The 21,858-nt window shown below is 51.4% G+C and overlaps 1 protein-coding gene across 1 annotated transcript; it reads left to right on the forward strand.

Moving 5' to 3' along the window:
• Positions 1-239: 239 nt before the first annotated feature.
• On the forward strand, positions 240-19,428 carry ANKAR (ankyrin and armadillo repeat containing). Its single transcript, XM_061555611.1, has 22 exons — positions 240-927; positions 1,934-2,377; positions 2,778-2,941; positions 3,791-3,906; positions 4,600-4,780; positions 6,464-6,695; positions 7,161-7,362; positions 7,636-7,844; positions 8,453-8,575; positions 9,115-9,359; positions 10,100-10,271; positions 10,920-11,161; positions 12,032-12,185; positions 12,374-12,535; positions 12,731-12,837; positions 13,428-13,550; positions 14,428-14,586; positions 15,373-15,490; positions 16,315-16,424; positions 17,338-17,534; positions 18,526-18,572; positions 19,059-19,428. The coding sequence occupies exons 1-22, from the start codon at positions 240-242 to the stop codon at positions 19,271-19,273; spliced, it is 4,410 nt and encodes a 1,469-aa protein (XP_061411595.1). The 3' UTR covers positions 19,274-19,428.
• Positions 19,429-21,858: the final 2,430 nt, after the last annotated feature.

Raw genomic sequence — 21,858 nt, forward strand, 5'->3', positions numbered from 1 at the left:
AAATATAAACCTTTTAATGTACTTTTTGTGTAATTGTCATTTTCCATGTCCCCAGATACTCCTCAATTTAGATACTTTATAAACTAGAGTTATGAATGCAGTGTGATCCATGTTTAGATACTTAATCGATCACCTTGTATTATTGCTTTGCAGTTTTGGTCGGCGCATGGTGTGGCATTGTCCGTCCCTCCCGCCACGTCATACTTCGCGCTCCGTGCCTGTGAGACCGACTCGTCGCCATGGAGGTGGAGGCCCCAGCTCCGCGTCGCCGGCCCTCGTCCCGCGTGACCCGCGGCGGGGGCAACCGCCCCCTGACTTTGGCCGCCACCGCCAGCGCTTCACGGATCGCAAACAAGGAGGACGAGAAGACGGCTTATTTGGCCAAGGTAGCGGCGCAGCAGGACGCTAGCAGCTTCGTGGAGCGGCTGAGTCGCGGTGAGCAGCAGGAGCTCCTGGCTGGCGTCGCGTGCGGGTGGCTGCCTGCCGGAGACGACACAAGGCCCAACAGGGAGGCTCCCGCGGGGATCATCAGCCAGATGACCGGAATTGGTGCCTCCACCGAGATTCTGCAGCTGCTGTGGCCTCTGCGGAAGGACGGGCCGCCCCCGCTAGACGCGCGCGAGGTCCACCAGATGGTACGAGAGCTCACGCTTGGCTTGTACGGCCTCAACCAGGCACCCAGCGTGAGCATGGAGCCCGCGAACGACAGGAGCACGGTGTGCCAGTTGCCGCCCGCATACGTCCACACGAGGGTGGGTCAGGTGCTCGCCGAGGTGGACTACACGCTCAAGGCGCTGTGGCACGGGGCGCACATGGGCCACGAGAAGCGGGTGCGGTTTGGGGAGTACTGGCGCGCGGGCCTGGAGCTGGACAGCATGCGGCGCACGCAGGAGGATAAGGATATCCTGCAAGACTTCACCTCGGCCGGTGCGTAACTACCACACCTGTTAGGATAGAGTCGAAATACCAAAAAGGGAAACAAGGACTCATTTTTACTGGCTCTATTTGGCTGGGTTAGGGTTAGGGTGTGAGATACTGTAGATGCAAGGAATTTTGTGGCCAGGTAGAATAAACAATGTGGAGTCCAAAGGATAATGTGGCAGGGAAGTGTTGTAGATATGATTAGGAACAAAGGTTATGCTGGGGAACATATGGGTGCAGGATGAAGAAGGGCCAGTTATTGAAACAGGCATTGGAATGGTCTCCACAAATCCGATGACCAAGTGGAAGATCTATGACCACATGGTGGGATACTGTTAGGGGAGATCTTGAAGGTTGCGTGTCTACTGTTCAGCAGCTGAGGATTTGCCAGAAGGTGCTGGTGAGGTGTGGTGGCATCAGCAGCTTTGCCTATGATCAAGTCTTGATCTTGAATTTTACAGTTGACAGCGAGGATTGAGGAGGCGATAGGGGAGAAAATAGAGACAGGGAGAGAGGACAAGAACATACGTTGTGAAGCGATCTTGTCCTCTCTTTACACACTCATGGTAATACTACAATAGTTTTACAGCCCTTTGTTAAAGCCTTCCTACGCTGGTTCGGTAATGTGGGCTTGTTGACAATGTTTAACCACGCTGGTCAGTGCAGATTGGTGAACACGTTACGCTTGCCGTTAATGCAATCTGTCAACATTTTCTCCATGATGAAACTATCACTCTTTTGCCCAATATTAAAACTACCTGTATTCAACAAAATAGCAATTTCACATTCGTAAACATTTAAAATTATGGATTCATATTATAACTGCATTACAATGAAACGGACTCAAACAGGTGACTCATCCATCCACATCAACTCCGGGTTCGGTCAATGTATACCGGCACTTCATACTTCCACACCATCCCTTTCATTTACGAAGGTGAACACGCGATGTGAGCGCACCACGTAACGAAGAAGAGGCCACTTAACCTCGTTTCTTGCCTGCACGGCACAGGGATGATCGACGTGGCCAAAGACCCGGACTGGGCCGGGATCTATGAGGACGACGGAGTGGCTGACCCCTCGTACGAGATCAACAGCGCCGAGGAGCGCCTCCTCTTCACGGAGCACTCGGAGGGTGCATGGCTGGGCCTGGTTGTGGCGGTGGCCTCAGTCGCTCAGCACCATGGCCTTTTTGTGTGCGAGCCCCGCTGGGACGTGGACGGCGGCCTCCGTCCCAGCGACGGGCAGGCGGAGCCGCCTCCCCAGATCCGGCGCCGGCTGCAGCGGCGGCTGGCCACGCACCGGCGCCTGATGCGTGCACACTTGCCGCGCAAAGCCGAGTCGCGGAAGCTGCTCGATCAGCTAGGCCTCGTGGCGTGCCTAACGCCCATCCTGCTGGCGCTCAAGCGGCGGATGAAGGTGCCCAACCTGAGTCGATTGCTGCCGCCGCTCACCGGTAAGAGGAGTCGTGTGCCGCTGCCAGGCTGCTCAGCTGCATGAGTTGAAACTTAGGGACTGTGTCAATCCCAGATAATTTTTTTACGATCGCGCTCTCACCGTCTTCAACATCGTCCATGGATTCGCCACTGCCTACCCCTCCCCTCTCATCTCACTCTCCTCCCATCGATGCACTCTCCTACCTCTCTGCTCTCATATCACCCTCCTATCCACGTGCTCTCCTACCTCTCCCCCACTCATCTGTACTCCAGTCCCCGCCCTATTCTACCGCTCTTTTAACCCTGATAAAACGATAACAGTGATGAAGATGCATACACACCCGGTCTGAATCGTAACTATCATCAGAAATAGCTTCGCCGAGATGAGGAATCCTGTGTGATGTGCGCTCTGTCCTTCAGAGGAGAAACTCAAGACGGAGTCGGAGTTCCCACCGCTGGTCCTGGGCCCCGACTTTGCGTGCCGCCACTTCTTGTACGAGAAGCAGAGCTACTTTCACCTGCACGGTTCTGTGCAGCTCGATCTCAGCACGCCGCCCCTCGGCAACGTCGACCCAGATATCGCGGTACGAGCAGGCCTTCGTTTCTCACCGAATATTTTCCGGGCTGCTGTCAGACTGGAGTAGATGGCACGTGACTAGTAGCTACGGCCTCTATGTGTGAGACTTGGCAGCCAAATTAGCTAGCCTATATATTTTTCAGTTGTGACTGTTACATGGAAAGCATGAAATTGGTCAGTCAAGAGGTAGGTCTTGAAGGGGTCAGTCACTCTTTCTCTTCTGCTGCCCCCACAGTCTGGAACTCTCTTCTGCAGCCATCTGTGCTGTCGATCCCCTGTCTGTGATCAAGTCCAGGCTCTCGGCCTTCCTTTTTTCCTGAGCCTATAACCAACTGCCTTTCTTTGCAAAACAAAAATGCCCACTGTGTTTGTGCAGCACCTTGAGAAACGGCTGCATGTAGACACTATCTAAATCCAAATTGACATGGGAAAATGTATAAAAAGAGGCAGAGGCAGGATGTCAGGCTGTGGGAAAGGTTTGTAGCGATGATGCAGCTATTTAAAGCATGGAAAGATGCCTTATTCCTCAGTGTATCGACCATTCCAAATGTCACGACACTCCCCGAGGAGCGGCATTCAATGTCATACTTAGTCCAATTTATGAATAAAAAATATTTACACGATCACGCACCCCAAGGAAATTAATATGGCCTTTGCACCCTGTTGTGGTTATAAGTGCCTGTTAATCCATATTACCTAACAATAACAAACGTGAGTTGACAAAAAACTGGAAATGATAATTCTCGTCGGATTTTTTGATGCAATAATCCAATAACACGAGAGAGTTGGTGATGGCTTAGGGAGGTCTTTATCCAGCAGTGGTCGGGTGGTGATCGGGTGGTGATTGGTGCTGCAGGGCCGATATGCGGAGATCCAGCGCTTGGGGAGTTCTCATCTCCTCCAGATGCTGGACCCAGACGCTCCCTACAGGGAGAGCCACCCCTTTCCCACCATCGTCGTGGGGGATGAAACGTAAGTGATCGTTTTTTCATGGTGTCGTCACTCCCACCTCAAGTGAATTGTTGCTCACGAGCCGTTGTGCATTCCCCACCTTCACGCTCCCAGCGGCAAAATCTCTTCAGCAATTGATTCGCGAAAAGTCAGAGTGGGCAGTGGAGTGGTGGCACTGTAGTTAGCACACTGAAATTCTGGCCATGGCTAGCATGAGTCGTGGGTGGTATCTATACTCTCCTTGAACCCTCACCATACTCATCATCATCTTCAATCCAATGCAGGAATGAAGGCCTCGCTAAACAATATCTATGACTGACATGTCATGGGGAAGCCTTCACCAAGCAGTGGATTTGCAAAGTCAATGTGTTTATACTTAAAAATAGGCATGGGGTGGGCGGTGATCATCTGTTTTGGATGTCACAAGCCAGTGGTGGAAATTTCACATTTCTCTTGAAAATACGTGTTTCTCAATAGGACAATCCTCTGTGAAGTCACTAATTCATTATTGTAACAGTAATTGTCATGAAATGAGCTACGAACTGTCTTGGGATAGTGTCCCTTGTGGTGCCACAGTGTGCCCTATCCTGACCGCTCGAGTTATCCACTGGTTAAACAAACTCAACTCGATTCGGCTCTTGTCGCCTGAAAAAAGACAACAAAACAATTCCACATGGCATGATGGACCCTGCGGTGCTCGCGCGCCGCGCCCAGGTACCAGGTGATCTCGGTGCCACTGGAGCCGTTCTCTCCACACATGGGGCGGCCGTGGTGGTGCGGGGCGTTGCGCCAGCTGATCGACTCGCTCCGCCTGCGCCGCCTCCCGCTCAGCGACGTCATCATTCATGAGCAGTTCAAGCAGCGGTTTGGATACCGCAGAGCCATCCGCTACAAGGCACGCATGCACGCACACAAACACATACACACATGCACAGATATAAAGATAAAGGTGCAGACCTGTAATTGCTTGCTCACACCCCTGGTGGAGGAAGGGCCTCCACTAGAGAGGGCTCTTGAGAGTCTCTCTAGATTGAATTTGACCTCCTCTCCCACGCTGGTCAGACATCTTAGAATAGGCGGATGTACTCACATTTTACCCCACCGTACACGACCTGCCGATCGACTTAATAGTCGTGTTTATATTGCTTTATGAACACAGGCAAGCGGTTTGAACACTTGCACGTTATTTCAACTGCCATGCCGGGAGATCAAACTGACAACCTCTGCATTACAAGCCCAGTGGCAGCATTCACCTTGACAAAGATTTTTCCTCCAATAGCCTGCATAGACTGTTGGGGCAAGTTATGTTAGCGACCAAATATTAAGGCCGGTATGACACACTAGGGAGCAGTGTAGCCAGTATGACACGTGGCTACATTCATCCCCTTGGTGAGAAACAACAGACTAGAAACTAATTTAAGGCTGAGTCGACCTAGGTGATGCCCAGGACCGGTACACTAATGTACACAACTGCTCCCCACAAACGAACAAACCAGAGGTGTGGACTCGAGTCATGTGACTTGGACTCGAGTCAGACTCGAGTCATGAATTTGATGACTTCAGACTCGACTTGGACTTGCATAACAATGACTTTGTCCCACCTCTGAGGTGTGGACTCGAGTCATGTGACTTGGACTCGAGTCAGACTCGAGTCATGAATTTGATGACTTCAGACTCGACTTGGACTTGCATAACAATGACTTTGTCCCACCTCTGGAACAAACACACATGCACTACAATCCCTCGTATAAAGTTCGGAATTTTGGGTATAGTGTTTCATTTGCTTTTAGGGGTAATCGCTTTTACAATTGTTCATTTAGCCATATGTAACCTGATGCGCAGATTGGTGAAGTGCAGGAGATTACGTTTTATTGAATGGTGTTGCGATATCCATTACATGGAGATACAACGAAAATAGAATTGCATTGGTGTAGCACTTAAACTAGGACCCAGGAAATAGACATTGCACAAGTGGCTACGTACGGTGCGAGAAATAAGTTCAACATACATGCACGTAAGGCAGTGGCATGTTCATTGAATGTGCAGGTGGTGCAACTGCACCAGGGCCCACTGCCGGACGTATCCATGAGACGGGCTATGAAGATAGGGGGTAATTGGCAGAGGTGGGACAAAGTCATTGTTATGCAAGTCCAAGTCGAGTCTGAAGTCATCAAATTCATGACTCGAGTCTGACTCGAGTCCAAGTCACATGACTCGAGTCCACACCTCTGGTAATTGGACCAGGGGTCCCCCATTTGATTCCTAGCACCAGGGCGTATGACGACCAGAATCTGCACCACTGTATATAGAGCGTGATCAAATTTTCGAAAGAAAAATTCCTTGTAAAACAAAAATTGCACATAAGTAAGAGCAATTACTATTACATTTGAATCAATCCACACTTATGTGCATTGTCCTTTAACTTTTTTTCATTTCTGCACTGCAATTTTCAAGTATATCCATGGCAAAACCAGTAATTTCATCAACCCACCAATCTCGGGCACCGCAACGGTTCGGCCGCCACTTTCTGTTCGTCTCACCGATGCGCTGCCCTGCGTGTTGCCTTGCATATGTACAGAGCGTGCCGGTGGGCCTCCGGGCGGCAACCCAAGGTGGCCTGGTGGCGGCCTTCCTGTCTCTGAGCCGCCGGGAGGTCGCGTCCCGGCTGGGCACGCTGGACGAGCGGGGCCTCGCGCTGGTGCACCACGCCGCCACGCACAACCGCCCGCCGATGCTCAGCCTGCTCGCCAACGCCGGCGCCGACCTGCAAGCACCGAGCCGCTCCGAGGGGCCCGACCCACGCCTCAACGGTTGGCACAACGCACACCGCCACGGCCGGAGGACAGCACGAGCGTTTAACGCCTGGCCGAGGGTCTACCCATGGGGACGCGATGCCCCGCTTTGATTGCCGCGAACGAAAAAGGGGGAAGTACAGTATGGTTGTTTGTGGCAAAGTTGGGTTTAGTTTATAGGTTCAGAGTTTTTAGTTTTGTCTTTTTGTTCTGAATTTATCTTGATTGGGATATCGGCATCCATTAAAATCCCTCAAAGAGAAGTGCTAAAGCTTAGAGAACGGCCCCAGAAGCGGATACCTCAGAGCTACCTCTGGTCCGCATATTAGGGGGGGTGGGCAGCACTCTCCCACGAACTCTGCCTGGATTGAGATTGGTGACCGCTGTGGCACTGTGGGCTTCCCTGGTCGAGAGGCCGCGTAATAAATCAAAACGTTTACCTTGTTCCGTCCTGTCATGTCCTTCGATACCTCTACCCATCAGGTCCCGCTCCCATCCATCTGGCGGCACAGCACGGCTCGCTGGAGGCATTGGGCTGCCTGCTTGCGCTGCGTGTCGACCCGACGCTGGCGGAGGGGCACGGCTGGACCGCGGCACACTTTGCGGCAGCACATGACCACGAGCCGGTGATCCGCGCGCTCCACCACCGCGACCCCGCGCTGCTCACGGCGCGTGCCACCACCCCGTGAGTCTGCTTGTGCACTTGCAAGTTTGGCCTCCGTTTAAACTCTGTAAATGTGCCACTGCATCGGCCTAGCAGAAGTGTCCTTCATTGGGTTTTGATCGTGTTTCATTTGTGATGAGTAAAGGGTTAGTAGATCAAGTTTAACATTCGAACAGAGTGGAGCATGGTATAGTAGTTGGCAAACTGCAATATGAACCCGTCGACCTGGTCATGGTTAACATCAGTGTTGAGAGGGTGCCACTCTTTCTTTCACGGCATCACTGCGGCCAACAGACCCCGATCGACGCCGGTGCTGGTGGCAGCGGCGCATGGCTCACTGGACACCCTGCGCTGCCTCCTCGCGCTGGGCGCGGAGGCCACGGGTGTCGATGACTGCGGGAAAACGGCGGCACACGTGGCCGTCGCCGGCCTGCACACGGACGTGCTGCAGCACCTGGCTCGACTTGAGCTGCCCGAGCTGCCGGTGTGGGCCCTGCTCGTCGGTAACAGTGCACGCGGCACGCAGACGCCAAAACGCACGCACGCAGACGCCAGAGTACACGCACGCAGACGCCAGAACACACGCACGCAGATGCCAGAGTACACGCACGCATACGCCAGAACGCACGCGGCACGCAGACGCCAGAGTACACGCACGCAGACGCCAGAGTACACGCACGCAGACGCCAGAACACACGCACGCAGACGCCAGAGTACACGCACGCAGACGCCAGAACGCACGCGGCACGCAGACGCCAGAGTACACGCACGCAGACGCCGGATACACAGGAGCAGAGAGGTCGGCACACACGGACATGCATGCACGAGAACACAGACGCTGCCATGCCAACCATTTGTGAACGTGGTGATGAATCAGACAGTTGTCATCATATTGCAGTTTCATTCTTTGGCAAATCTCACTTTCTCTTGACACCCGTTAGAGGACAAACAACTTAAAGTTTGGAGACAAAAATATATTACTCGTGAATAGCAGCAGTGTCACCCCACTAAAATAGCACTGGCTGTGAATTACTGTATTATTATTAAGAGCCTCTTGACGCATGAAACCGCCATCGTATGTAAGAGTATGACCCTGCTTCTGTGCCCCAAGGGATGTTGGGCGATGAAAATATCGAGAAGGTTGAGATGACTGCACGGTGCCTGGAGGTGCTGTGTGTCTCGCGGGACAGATACGAGCATAGGACGGACAACTGGAGACACCTGCTGGCAGCAGGTGTGTCGTGCTATTGCTCGCTAGCGCCACTGCTGGTGGAATTTCCTCCACTAGGTGGAGTGCCAGAGAGCTGCTGTAGACGGTATTTGGTCGACCTCGTCCATACTGGTCAGACATCTTGCAATAGGTGGGGGTACCCATACTTTATCCCACGTGAGGTGCAGATTTGCAAACTGTGAGATACCAACTTATACTGCTGGTTGGACATAGGTGGGGGGATGTAATAAACTTCCCCATTCATATCTAGAAATTACAATAATAACCCATCATAACAGAAAACGATTAAACTTGCACATTGTTGCGCCAAGAGATCGAATCTAAGGTCAGTTTGTGAAAAATAGAATCGAGCAAGGTCCATTGAGCTAAGAGGCTGTCTTTCAATGAGACTCAGTGAGGCTTTCCTGGGTAAACGAGCGTAATAACAATAACATAATAATTACCTTGGCCAGCGTAGCATTCGACATGTCAACGAACAAAAAATTGACGAAACAACGCATTGCCTGGTGGGTGCATTTCTCTCCGGCGGCTCGTCGCGCCAGGTGGTATGCCGGAGCTGGTGCGGCTGCTGGACAGTGAGAGCGAGACGGTGTCGTGCCTGGCGGCGTCGGTCATCTGCAACGTGTCCGACCACGAGGAGGCATGCAATGCGGCCGTGACGGCCGGCGCCATCCCCGTGCTGGTGCGGCTGCTGGGCTCGACGGCGCGTGGGGAGCTGCAGTCGCGCTGCGCCGTCGTGCTGGGCGACGCGGCCGCCCTGGGCCACCGCGACGCCATCGCCCGGGAGGTGAGGATGGCAGCCGGGTGGTGGCAGAGGTGGTGCCAGGAATGTGCCACAATTGCATGTATGTTGAACTCCTTTTTCACCGTACGTAGCCAAACGTGCTCATCGGAGGTGCATTGATGAGGTAAAGCTCACTGAGCTATTAGCTCTTTTTCAGAGGTGATCTGGCCACACATGATAGCTCATCAAAGTGGCTTAACATATGCGGGATTTATAGCAGCGCCAAATAATCTAAATGCACGTTACAAAATGTGCAAAACCGGAGAAAAATCCACATGATGGCAAATTCAAATATACAGGTGAGATAACATCTCGCTACCACGGGGTTATTGGATAACATCAAGGTGTGTTGTATTTGAAAGTCTGATTTGGCCTTTTGTAATACAAATTTTCTTTAAAACTTGCATCGCACAACATTGCTTTTACAATGTTCGTGCTTTTCAAGTGCGTACGCGTGTGTGTGGTTAGCGCTTTGCGCTACGAACCTGGCGACCTGAGTTTGATTCCCACTCACGGCCAACACCAGTGACGATTATCTAAATCGGTCCTCCGCCTGCCCTAGGTCGACTCAGCCACAAAATATAAACATCGCCACTAAGAAGACAAAGGCGGTGGGGTGTGGTGTCGGCCACCCACCCCCTTGTGTGCCATGCCGGCCTTCATAGCTTCTCGCTAACAGCACTTGCCTCAACAGTCTGTTAAGGCTATACGGGGAATCTTTGTCTTTGTGTGTGCCTGGGCAGAAAGGGATCGCGGCACTGGTGCGGCTGACCCAGCGATGCAGCCTCGAGGGCGTGCTCGTGAACGTCGTGGACACCGTGCGCGTCATGTGCGATGGCGACCCGTCATGCCAGGTGGCCGTGGTGCACGAGGGTGGCATTGGTCCTCTCGTCGAGTTCCTCGGACTCAACTCAGGTGTGGGCCTCCACCCCCCACACCCGTGGGATTGCGCAGTCAGCGTCACGTAGCGAGGCGAAGGACGTTCTGTTTGGGAATCTCCAGCGAGCAGTGCACCACATTGTGCCCAAGAGCAGGCCAAGAACAATTTGTCATGGTGCTTTTGTAGTTGAAGAGTAACCGATGGTGGATTAAAGCATTGCAAGAAACAGTAGATACGACCTCACACCAGGAAGCATGTTTTCATCATGAAGGCACTTTCTGTTTTAATATGAAATTGAACACATAATTCAAGTAATTCACAATTTAAAACATAATTAATACTCAAGTAGGTTCATGTATATCAAAGGAAAAAAAATAATTAGGTTGTGTGAAGAGTCAAAATACAGACAAGGCAAAGTGTTGTTCAGATTTGTGTCTAACATTTTGCTCCATGTGCTGGGAACTCCGTCAGGAACTCAATTCAGTTCTCAAACCAATTTCTGAAGAAGCTCTTGACATGTGGAACAAAACGTCGGACATCACGCCAAACAGCACGCAGCGCAACCCGGAAAAACACCTGCGCAGTTGTCTTCTAGTCAGCTATTCTATACCGACGCTTCTGCCCCAGGATACCCCTGCACCACCTTAACTCTCCCGTGGCCGCTGCTCTGCTGCCGTCCGTAGACAGCCTGCAGGCCGCTGCAGCGCTGGCCCTGGCGACCGTCACGAGGGCCCATGAAGGGAACCAGGCAGCGGCGGCGGCCGGGGGCGCGCTGGCGGCGCTGGCGCAGCTCGTGTGTAGCCGGCGCACGGAGGAGCAGGTGAGAGCGGCGGTGGCGGTCCAGGCGCTGTGCGATGGCAACCCCGGCATCCAGCGTGACTTCTTGGCACTGTCCGTCACCCAACCCCTGCTGCGTCTTCTCAAGGTGAATTCCGATTTTTAATTCTCGGAAAAAAATAAAAAAACATATACATCGAGCACTGCACTTACAAATGTTTAACTTTTGTCTAAATTTGTGACCGGTTGACTGATTGAACATTATTATCCAATGGCGGAGCCAGGATTTTCAGGTAGGGGGGGCAACCCCTCCAACAATGAAAAATGATAGGAGTTGTTAGTAAGTAAGGACTTGTCTCTTGTTTTTTATTCGACGCGTGTGCGGCTATGGCGCAGCCATCGATCGAGGGTCGAATTCGAACCGTGTGTGATCGGCATCGCGCTCGCTGAAGGTGTTTGCCTTCAGGGAAGTAGTGTACTGTATACGCAACTGCGAGTCACTTATAACTGCTTTGCCATTACTTATTGCCAATTATGGACTCAGACTATTGTCCTATCATCTCATACAGTCCTTGGCACGTAATAATATGCTACACAGTGGCAGTGGGGGTCGCAAAATGCCGATTTATTATTAATAAACCCCAATTATCTGAATGAAATTAGGGATTTCGATCGGATCATTGGGGGGCACGTGCCACCCCACCCCCCGCCACTGGCTCCACCAGTGTCATCATCATCAGCTGTGATCAATCCACTGCTGGATTGAGTGTCAAAAAATATTTTGATCTATTGATTGATTGGTAGTCTTTATTTAGGGTGGATAATAACTCGGGTCGAGGAGTCTCATTTTCAATGGAGACCTGGGCGATAATGATTGATAAAATAGCAAAGGGTCGAACAATCAAACATCGGGCAGCCCTCGTGCGGCTTCGCTGGTGGCGATGCCCACACGTTGCCCGCAGACAAGGAGGCAGCGCTGGCGTTGTTTAACGGCGCTTGTTGCATGTGGCTCGCCCAGGTGTTCCAGCTGGAGGTGCGGGAGCATGGGGCGTTGGCGCTGTGGGCGCTGGCGGGCGGAACCCAGCACCAGCAAGCGACCGTGGTGCTGCAGGTTGGCCTGCGTCTCATCATCGACATGCTGCTCGCATCCTCCGACAAGCTGCAGTTTGTCGGTGCGCGTCGACTTGGTCACCGCAGCTCACGACACCGCACACAGCCCCACACGTCGCACGTGCCGACACCACGGCACCAACGGCTCCCTGGACATCCTCCCAATCGCACATCTCATTGGTCGCGCACGCACAAGCACGCAACCTACGCTGTGGTACACACATCTACGCATCTCCACTGTCGCACGCAGGTTGCCACGCGATGGCAGCGATGGCTCGGGAGGGGCGCGCCCACCAGGAGCAGATCTGCCGTGAGGACGGCGTCGCCCCGCTGGTGCGGCTGCTGCGAACCCCGCGCACCACCGAGCGGACGCTGCTAGCTACCGTCTCCGCGCTCGGGGCGCTCTGCGTGGGTGAGCAAGTGTGGCCACGAGGAAGCACCGCGGTGATGTAGGGGCACCACCTCATGACAATTTGGAATAGCACTGAGGAAGATTATAGATATATATTTTTTGGGTAAAACGTGGCCCAGTAATTAATTTAGCGAATCGACCCGGAGTGGTGAGGGCACGGTGGGTACTCACGGAGTGGTCGCGCGGTGCCGGCAGGTGTGGCCCATGTGAACACACGTCTCAGCCAGAACAAGGTGGAGGAGGAGCAGGCCATTCCCGAGCTGCTGCGGCTCCTGTCAACTCACGCCAACCCCAACATCAAGGCAAGCGCCGCATCACCAGAGCCCCACCTTACTCGCACCATCACATTGATGCCTCGCGCACACCAGTCTCACTCACTCACCACACTCGACAAACCACCACCATCATTCAGCACACCACAAAACCCCCCTGCACGTCCACTGTTCCTACCTCTGCACTATTCAGGCACTTCAAATGCAACTACCCAAATAGTACATTACACTTTTTCATCATAGTAGAATATAAGGGTGGCTAGGTGGCTGGGTTGTTAGGTGGATGACTGGGTTTCTTATTTGCAGACTGAGGCAGCTGGTTGCATTTGGTGGCTAAGTAGCTGAATAGCGAGTGAAGTGGCTGGGTGAGAGGTTACACTGGGTGGCTGGGTCATTTGAGTGGCTGATTGAGCGGTGGCTGGTTGGGTAATTTGATAATTGGGTGGCTGGGTGGTTTGGTAATTGAGTGGCTGAATGGCTGGCTGAGTGGTGTGGCTGGGATGGGCGGTTGTTCTGGATGGCTGGGTAGCTGTCTGAGCCACAATTGTGTTGGGTAGTTGCACTCGGTGGCTGGATGTGCTGGATGCGCGTGCGTGCGTGCCGCTGGTGGTGGCGTGCAGGTGGAGGCGGCGTGCACGCTGGCCTATGTCCTGCTGAAGAACCACGAGGTCCAGGAGAAGATGATGGAGAAGGATGGCTTCAACTACGACGTGGTCCTGGAGCTCCTGGAGCATCCGGACAGGGTGAGCAGGGGTCGTGCTCGATGGGCGGCCAAAGCTTAAAAAAATTAACTACACAAACTCAAAAGAACATAAGCGCTCCAACAGATACAGTTGATTTACACAATTGTATTACAGTTGGGATTTATATAGCATCCAAGTGCGTAGACATCTCATAAGGATATACACAGTGTGCACATTTAATGTGTAGATAGAGGCAGTGTTAGGCAAAGGAAAGAGTAAATTCCTATATTTATTGATCATGTGATGAATTCAGTGTTTTGATGTCAGGGCCGGCTGAATAATCCAATGAGTGTGCACTCGCAATACTGAGTGCATTAATGAGGTTCTCGGGCCGCACACTGGGTGGGTTATCTGCGTGTACTGTACAGAATTCATGAGATACACACACGTGTTGTTAGCTGAACCGCCAAGTCACAGAACATGCGCGGGAATCGCTAAATCAATGCTTGTGGTGGTTTTCCTTTGTCCGTTTTAAGCAAAGAGAGTTTTCACTAAATGTTTTAATTTGAGACTGTTTCACATGCTGATTTGCTGAAAAGGTGTTGGTATAAAAGCAACGGACCTTTGCTAAATACAGTAATGAATCAACTTAATTGTTTTACATATGGTGTTTGAAATAATGAATTCCAAATTAAAAGTGAAAAAGCGATGTGCAGTACGACCTGGCCAGTGTGCAAGAGGAATTCAAATACTCTAGAGAGGCTCGCTAGAGCTTTCTCCAGTGGTGGCCCTTCTGCCAGCAGTGGCGTGAGCAAAACATTGCAGGGCTGCACCTTTACCTGTATTGTCCCGCACACCCAGTAGTGGGGGGGGGGGGCAATGTGGTGGGTTGAGGAGGGGTTGTTGACGACAGTCCCCGATCATTCCGCTCACCCAGGCGGTCCGGCTGCGTGCGGGCTACGCCCTCGCCGTCTTCGCCTACAACAATCGGGAGCAGCAGGCAACCTTGGCGCAAGCGGGGCGCATAGCCGTCAGCGACCTCCTGCCCTTCCTAGAGTCGGAGAACGAGTACGAGCAGGCGCAAGCCGCCTTCCAGGTACGTCGTCCTGCCCCGGCGCCGAGCCCGGCCCGTGGTCGCGTGCCCGACGCGACGACGGGCGGCTCGATGCCCATGCACTCTTCACTCCGCAATTTGGCTTGCCACAAATTAACCACAATACCTTGCTGATCTCGTCAAGGAGCATAAACCATCACGTGAAACTCTGGTCATCCTCTCAGCACCTTTTGGTTATCTATCAAAAACAATCACTGCATCGCGCGCTTTCAGATGCGGTGATTAGCACGGTTGGCTACGTACGGTGCGAAAGAACTGCAACATTCATCCGTATACTTTTTCTCACTGCTCTAAGACTTAACGTGAATTGTGATAAAGAATGATGTGGTTCAGGAGTTGTGCGTGTAGCCGTCAGCAAGTGTGCCCTGGTCACCTGTGAAGGTGGCTTCATCATCAGGACTTTCTCCACTAGACGGGCGCAAGCAGCCCATGCAGTTTGCTAGGAGCAGCAGTCTGGTGAAGCCCATTACAAGTGCATCATCAGTTTCATCACCACTAACATCACCACCTTTGCTTGCAAAAAAATACATTAAATAATCTGCACACATCTAAAATTGTACAACCCAGTTGACTTACTGAATGTTGAGCCACAAACCACCATCACCACTGATTATCGTTCCTGCATGGACGACTTAGCGATGACCGTGGCATGGTGTGATAACCGGTGCACCGTCTATGAGCGGGGGCCAGGCTGCGCTGTTGGAGAAACGCGACCGTGGCAGTCGCTCGGCGTGGCGTTCACGGCGGCTGCTGTCTGCGCGCAAGCAGATGGTGGTGCTGTCCGGAGTATTCCGGGATGGTGAACAAGTCTCGCTCACGGCGCAGGGCCTCTCCGTGCTGGTGGGACTCCTCAGCTCCAACAACCTGGATTCCATCGTCTTGGCCAGTGAGATACGCGCACCACCCCACGCCCATAAATCTACACGTGGCGCTCGATGCTCTCTTCAGTCAATAATACATTAGTGCATTTAACATTTACGGCAATCTTGCAGTGCAATGTACTCCACATAAGTTTTACAGACGGGGGCAATGTTGCTACGTGGCGCTTATTCAGATGAAAAGAGGTAATAGTGTAGTGACATAAGAAGGGAGGGGCTGCTGTAGGCTCTGGGTTCCCAGGTGGGTCCAGACGCGTAAGCCTCTGGGCGCCAGGCACTGGGTTTCCAGGGGGTCCAGACGCTTTTAAGCCTTTGGGCGCCAGGCGTTGGGTTCCCAGGCGCTTAAGCCTTTTTGGCGCCGCCAACGGGGGGGGGGGGGCTGTGTGTGCTCTGTGGGATGTCTGGTGGCGCACACGGCCCCACCCCTCGTCGGACCAGGCATAAAAGGAGAGCTCCCTGGACGATCGGGGCCCAGTTGTAACTCAAGACCCAAGACCCACGACCAGCCATCTGAAGACCCTGGGATGCTGTGAGAGCCAGCGCTGGGACTCTGGAACTCCCGACTCTACGACCTTGTGAGGGCGAGCGTAGCCAGAGTAGAGTATCTAGAGTATCTAGGCTGTGTATCTAGGCTGTGTACCTAGGCTGTAACAGAGTATCAGGACTGTTGGAGTGTTGTATTGTAATAAAGAAGTTACATCTACAAGTGTCTCCGGAACCCGTTACAATAGTAATAGTATCTGGTGCATGAGTGCTCGTAGCGGTGTGGCCACCTGATTTATGAGGTCATTGTGTAATGATGCGGCATGCATGCGTGCGTGCGTGTGTGCAGGTGAGCTCCTTGCCAGTCTGGCACACACGAGGGCCGGCCTTCCCATTGCCATGGTGACTCTGGGGGCCATGGAGATGCTCACCGAACACCTCTTCTCCTCCACCGACACGGTGCGCATCAGCACACGGCACGCAAGTGGCCATTTCGAGCCGGGCACATGGCTCAGCGGTCAAGCGATGGTTGCACGATGAAATCCTGGTTGGATGGTTGACTCAGCCCATCATCCCTCTGAGGTTGATAAAACAAGTACCACTTTGTGGTGGTTGTATTAATAGATACCCTCGTCCCTGCCATATGAATGTGGAATTTGCACCACTGGCTGAGGGCTATGAACAGGAGAAGGGAGATGGGCACTGCCTAAATGCTTGTTTCAGCAGAAAACCACTTTAACCTTTAACTTAAAGCTCCACAATCAAGCTGCAAACAACTGCATACGACGATTATTGATGTATATATAGCGTATATAAATTAGGCTTTGCAGTGACAAATACCAAAGAAGCAAACAAAAAGGCGGATTATGGTGAGTCAAAGGATTTGCGAACCGCATGTTTCTCTGCAATCCCCGGTCGTGATTTATAGACATAAGGGAAGAGGCCAAGCAAGGGGAGGGGGAGAAGAAGGGAGGTGGACGGGGGGGGGGGGAGACAGCAAAGAGGACAGGGGAAGGGGAAGAAGAAAGGGGAGCGATGAGCTCGGTGCGCCGAGTGGAGAGGGGAATAAATTGGGTCTTGGGCGAGTTCATAAAGGGTACCATATATAATGAGATGTTTGTCATTCTGCTTATAATTTAGAGACCTAAAGTAGTTCAAGGATTATCAATGCAGCAAATATAAGCAAAATATTCACAAGGAGGGAAAATCGTTACAGCCTGTTATGAAGGTCACCAACGAATTAATAACAAAGTCTAAACATTATTCAGTGGTGCATACCCAGCGTTGCCTACAGATGTTAGAAGGTCACACCTGAGCCACACCTAAGCCACATCTGAGGCGAGCCCGCACACCCCAACTTGTCCTTGCCCAGGTTCGTGAGGCAGCGGCGGTGGCATTGGGCTACCTGAGCTTCAACCGCGAGGCTCACCGCATGCTACTGGTCTCCTGCCGCTGCCAGCCCGGCCTCTACAAGCAGCTCATGTCCAGCCTGGGCCCCGATGCACGCATCAGCCCAGACTTCATGGCTGACTTCGAGCGGCAACAGCTCATCGGCCTGCCGGCGCTCAGGTGAGCAGCCCTCCTCCTTCTCCTCCCTCCTGGTTGTTCATCTCACTGCCAGCTGCGAGTGCCAAATGTTGCAAGTCAATGTACGCGTGCATGTGTGTGTGTGGTAGTGTCGCGGTTAGCGTGCTGTTATACAAACCCGGCGACCTGAATTCGATTCCCGCTCACGGCCAACATCAGTGACGATAATCTGAACCAGTCCTGGGCCTCCCCTAAGTCGACTCACCCTCAAATGAGTATCTGGTGCGATGTGTAAACATCGTCAATGGGGAAGACAAAGGTGGCCGGGCGTGCTGCTGGCCACTTACCCCCTCGTGTGCCGTGCCGGCCTTCTTAGGTGCTCGCTAATAGCACTTGCCCCAACAGTCTTTGAAGGCTACACGGGGGGTCTGTCTTTTGTGTAGAGCCCTCTCTCATTCCACTGCTGGATGAAGGCCTCCCTATGCTGTGTTAGTCATGGGGATTGTTGACTATACTTCACCATGTTGGTCGTTGTGGGTTTACATGGGGGGGGGGGGTCCCTGACCAATTTAGATATCGTTCGGAGTGGTTAGCACAATGCGCTAACAACTGCACTTACCACTCCACCAAAAGTAAATGTGAGTGTTAAATGTGCGAGTGATAATTGAACCCTTTCTGGATATCCGGCCTTCATCCAGCACTGACCAGCATGGTGAAGTATGGTCAAACAACCCCCATGACCATCATCAAGGCAGGCATGGAGAACAATTTCTCCAGCGTTGTATTGAGAAAAGGCCGTAAATAATTTTGCTTTTTTTAAAATCACGTGTAATATTTTGTACACAATGCTTCAGAAACCCACCAACGTTGTGTGCTACAAAAGGACGACGCTTAGATAGCGCTTACATCACGAAACCCGAGGTCCCTTGTAAAAATGACGAATTACGAGTTATGTTTAGTATGGCGATGATTCCATGTGTGCTGTTGAGCTGTGACTACCACACACAGATCATGCCTCGGTGTGTTTTAACAGCTTGGAGATATACGGTGGCCCCAAAGTCATCCCCGACAATCATAAAGGTATTATGCTGCTTTGTCTCTCCTTCAATTGATTCTGAAATGTTGTGATTGTATTAAGTTCTTGGTTTTCTTTAGTTAACATTCATTCATGGACTAAACCAGCGGTGGGAAACCTTTCCTTACTGCTGAAGAGGACTTTGAAATACCTTGGGCTTAGCCGCACGTTAACACGCACCTCAGCATTTTCCAATAATACCCGGAAAACTAAAATGTCAGCTGAGTATACAGAGGCCCTTTGCAGTGACAGAAATGGCCGAGTGTGTTAAAACTATAATATTTCCCTCTCTAATGCTCATTTGGTGTGGTTGAGATGCTTGAAGTGATGGATAAATATAAGTTTCGAAGTGGTAGGCCTTATGTGTCCGTCGACCATATGAATTGAAGGGCCATGTGCAGCCTAAAGACCCTTGGTTCCCCATGCCCAGTTTAAATATTGTAAATGCTGAGCTATCCAGCTGTGTTTCATGAATGAACGGACATTTCCAGGCCGAGCCAAAACTGCCGTGGGCCCGCGATACAAGGCCGATGGTTCACCGGAACGGAGAACTCCTCGCGCAATCTCAGCGCCGGCCAAGCTGGCCCTGCAGCCCTCGAGGAGCACTTCTCTCCGCGCCAAGTCAGCGGCGCCTCGGGCCCACCCAGCGTCCGCAGCGCTCGGCGGCAGGAGCATGCGACCCCTGTCTCGGCTGAGCCAAATTTGAGGCCGCCCGAGAGGTGCAGGAGTGGCAGAATTGTTTTTGACACACGGTTATCCATGTCCACACTGAGACACGATACATGTCATGGTTGCTCCAAAATGTGGCCGCCACTCCTCCTGATGTCCTGTCCACTTCAGCAATCAAGGCCTTCTGTTTAAGCCTCCAGTCAACCTTCACTTAATGGGAGGTTTCTCATTCTCCCCTACAGCACCCACAGTCTATAACTCCCCCAGCCGTCCGTGCTGTTGACTCCCTGCCGATACTCAAGTCCTTCGTTTTTCCCCCTCTATAAGTGTCTCTAATTATGGGCCCACTGTTTCTGTACAGCACCTTGATATGCGGTTGCAATTCAGATGCCATATGAATCAAAATTGCATTGTTTTATACAGTTGTGATAATAATAATAGGATGGGTCTGGTCAGGTGGTGCTATGAGGTTACAAATTCAAAATCCAGTCGAGGTGCAGTGAGAGTAAATCAAGTACCACTTTGTGGGAATTCAAACGTTATTCACAAATAACCACCATCAAAGGAACAGTGTCTCGCGGTTGTAGATGGGCGTGAGCAGTGTTCATTTGCTAGATGATGCAGGAAAATCCTTTTGACTTGACTTTGTTACTTGGGTGCTGTGTGAACTACTTGGATTGCAATTAAAAGGGCAGTACCAGATTTTGATCAGCAGATGGCGACACGATGTTGGTTTGCGTGCTTGTGCGGTGAGACACGAGTTGTGCGCGGGAAGTCAAAAGCGGTTCAAGTTCAGGTAAAGAGTATACAGTATAGGGATATCTTTAAGTGCAAATAGTGAATACGGTCACTCAACAGACATACAGATGGTGGCAAAATAGCGCGAACCAGGGCTGGTGTTTACTCTCCAGCGATGTTAAAAATATAAGTCGACTGCTGTATCCAGAGTGTGGGTTTGTGAAGAGGGTGTGTGGATGATAGGTAAGGTTCGGATATACTCTGTGCACGGGGCGGAGTTTGGGGGGGGGGGGCACGGGGAGGGCAACGCCTCCCTCCCCCCCCAAGTGGACACCTTTATTAATTTATGTTCAGTAGTTTACAATTCGTGTGAAAAAAATTTATTACATGCACCCGCGGTTCCTAATGTGCGGGACAAAGCGAACTTCAGCCCCCGCCCAAATGTAGAAGTCGGTCTGCGACTGCACGGGACTTCTCGTCAATCAAATCCGTGACCAGGTATCGAACTCTGAAGACGGTCGGGATTCATGTTGCCATGATTACTGCGCCATCCGCTCATGTGTTACTGATTTCCATTGATCGACTCAAGGGACGCGTACCGCTGTTTTACCCACGTGTCAGTGAACGCACGCGTCATTTCGAGGACACTCCAGTGCCGGCGTTTTGTTTTTGTGAATGGCACCCTTATCAGCGAATTATCCACACCCACTAGTAAGGGGCCATCCATTTAGTACGTACTCATGGAGGGGGGTTAACCCATATGCGTTTGCTTGTGTATGGGGGGGGGGTGAAACATCGATAATTTGTCTCCATTGGCCATCAAATTAGTTAGTCCAGCGGTGGACTATCTGGTTGCTAAACACGTTTATATGATTAATCCTCGATCGTTTCTGCGTGGATTAAATATCGGCCGTTCTATAGGATTCGGGGAGGGGGGGGGCGTCAAGCGTACGCACGCAGGTGGGGGGTGTATAAAGCCCCATGCACATGTGTCAGAAAATTAATGACCCATGAACACGCGTTCACAGTGAATAATCCATACCGACGTGTTGGTGAAAGAGGCATACACACGCGTCCATAAATCACGCGTCCTTGAATAAATGACCCTAACCCACGTGTCTGTTCTTGAACTTACCATACCCAGGTCTAAATGAATGAATCGTCCATACCTCGGTGTAAATAAATCAACATTCATATATTCCAAAAACCCAACATGCAGTGCCGGATTATCCTAGTAGCAAAAGTAGCTACATATGTTCCGGGCCCCGCACTTTCAAGGGCCCCGCGCTAAATGCTTTCAAGCTGTCAATTCCGGTTCAGTGATTCTGCACTTGCTCTAGGACTATAGTACTTAACTGCCTTACACTTTCATAAACGACTGGGTGTTTAAGGTTAGCGATTTGTCGTATTATTTGGCCGATTTTTGACCTCCCCTCCTCTCCTCGTCACACGGCGTCACAAAAAGTCAGACCCCCCTCAAATATGACGTCACAAAACTCTGCCGCCCCCCCCCTAAAACCGTATTTCCATTTTAAAAATAAAACATGCTTCAAATCACTTTAAACTATTGTCATTGTAGTGCGTATTTAATGTGGCGCTGCACTCTGATGTTGTAGGAGAAAACATGCATTAAAAAGGAGGCGTTGGAAAGCTGAAATTTAGCATGAAATTCACTTGCAAATATTCATCGTCTAACTAAAACTGCAGATGTTCAGAATATTATATTGGAATTCTCTCATAATGATCAAATATTAGAAGTAATTATAACTATAAAAAATACTTGAAACTTTGTAGTATAACGAAGCAAAAATGGAGAGTACAATTATAACAATCACATGTTCATTCCATAGAATACAAAGCTCTGGTAGTATCATTAGAATCAAA

This window comes from Lethenteron reissneri, chromosome 21 (assembly GCF_015708825.2).
Source record: "Lethenteron reissneri isolate LAM-NWPU_2019-01 chromosome 21, ASM1570882v1, whole genome shotgun sequence".
Classification (NCBI taxonomy): Eukaryota; Metazoa; Chordata; class Hyperoartia; order Petromyzontiformes; family Petromyzontidae; genus Lethenteron; species Lethenteron reissneri.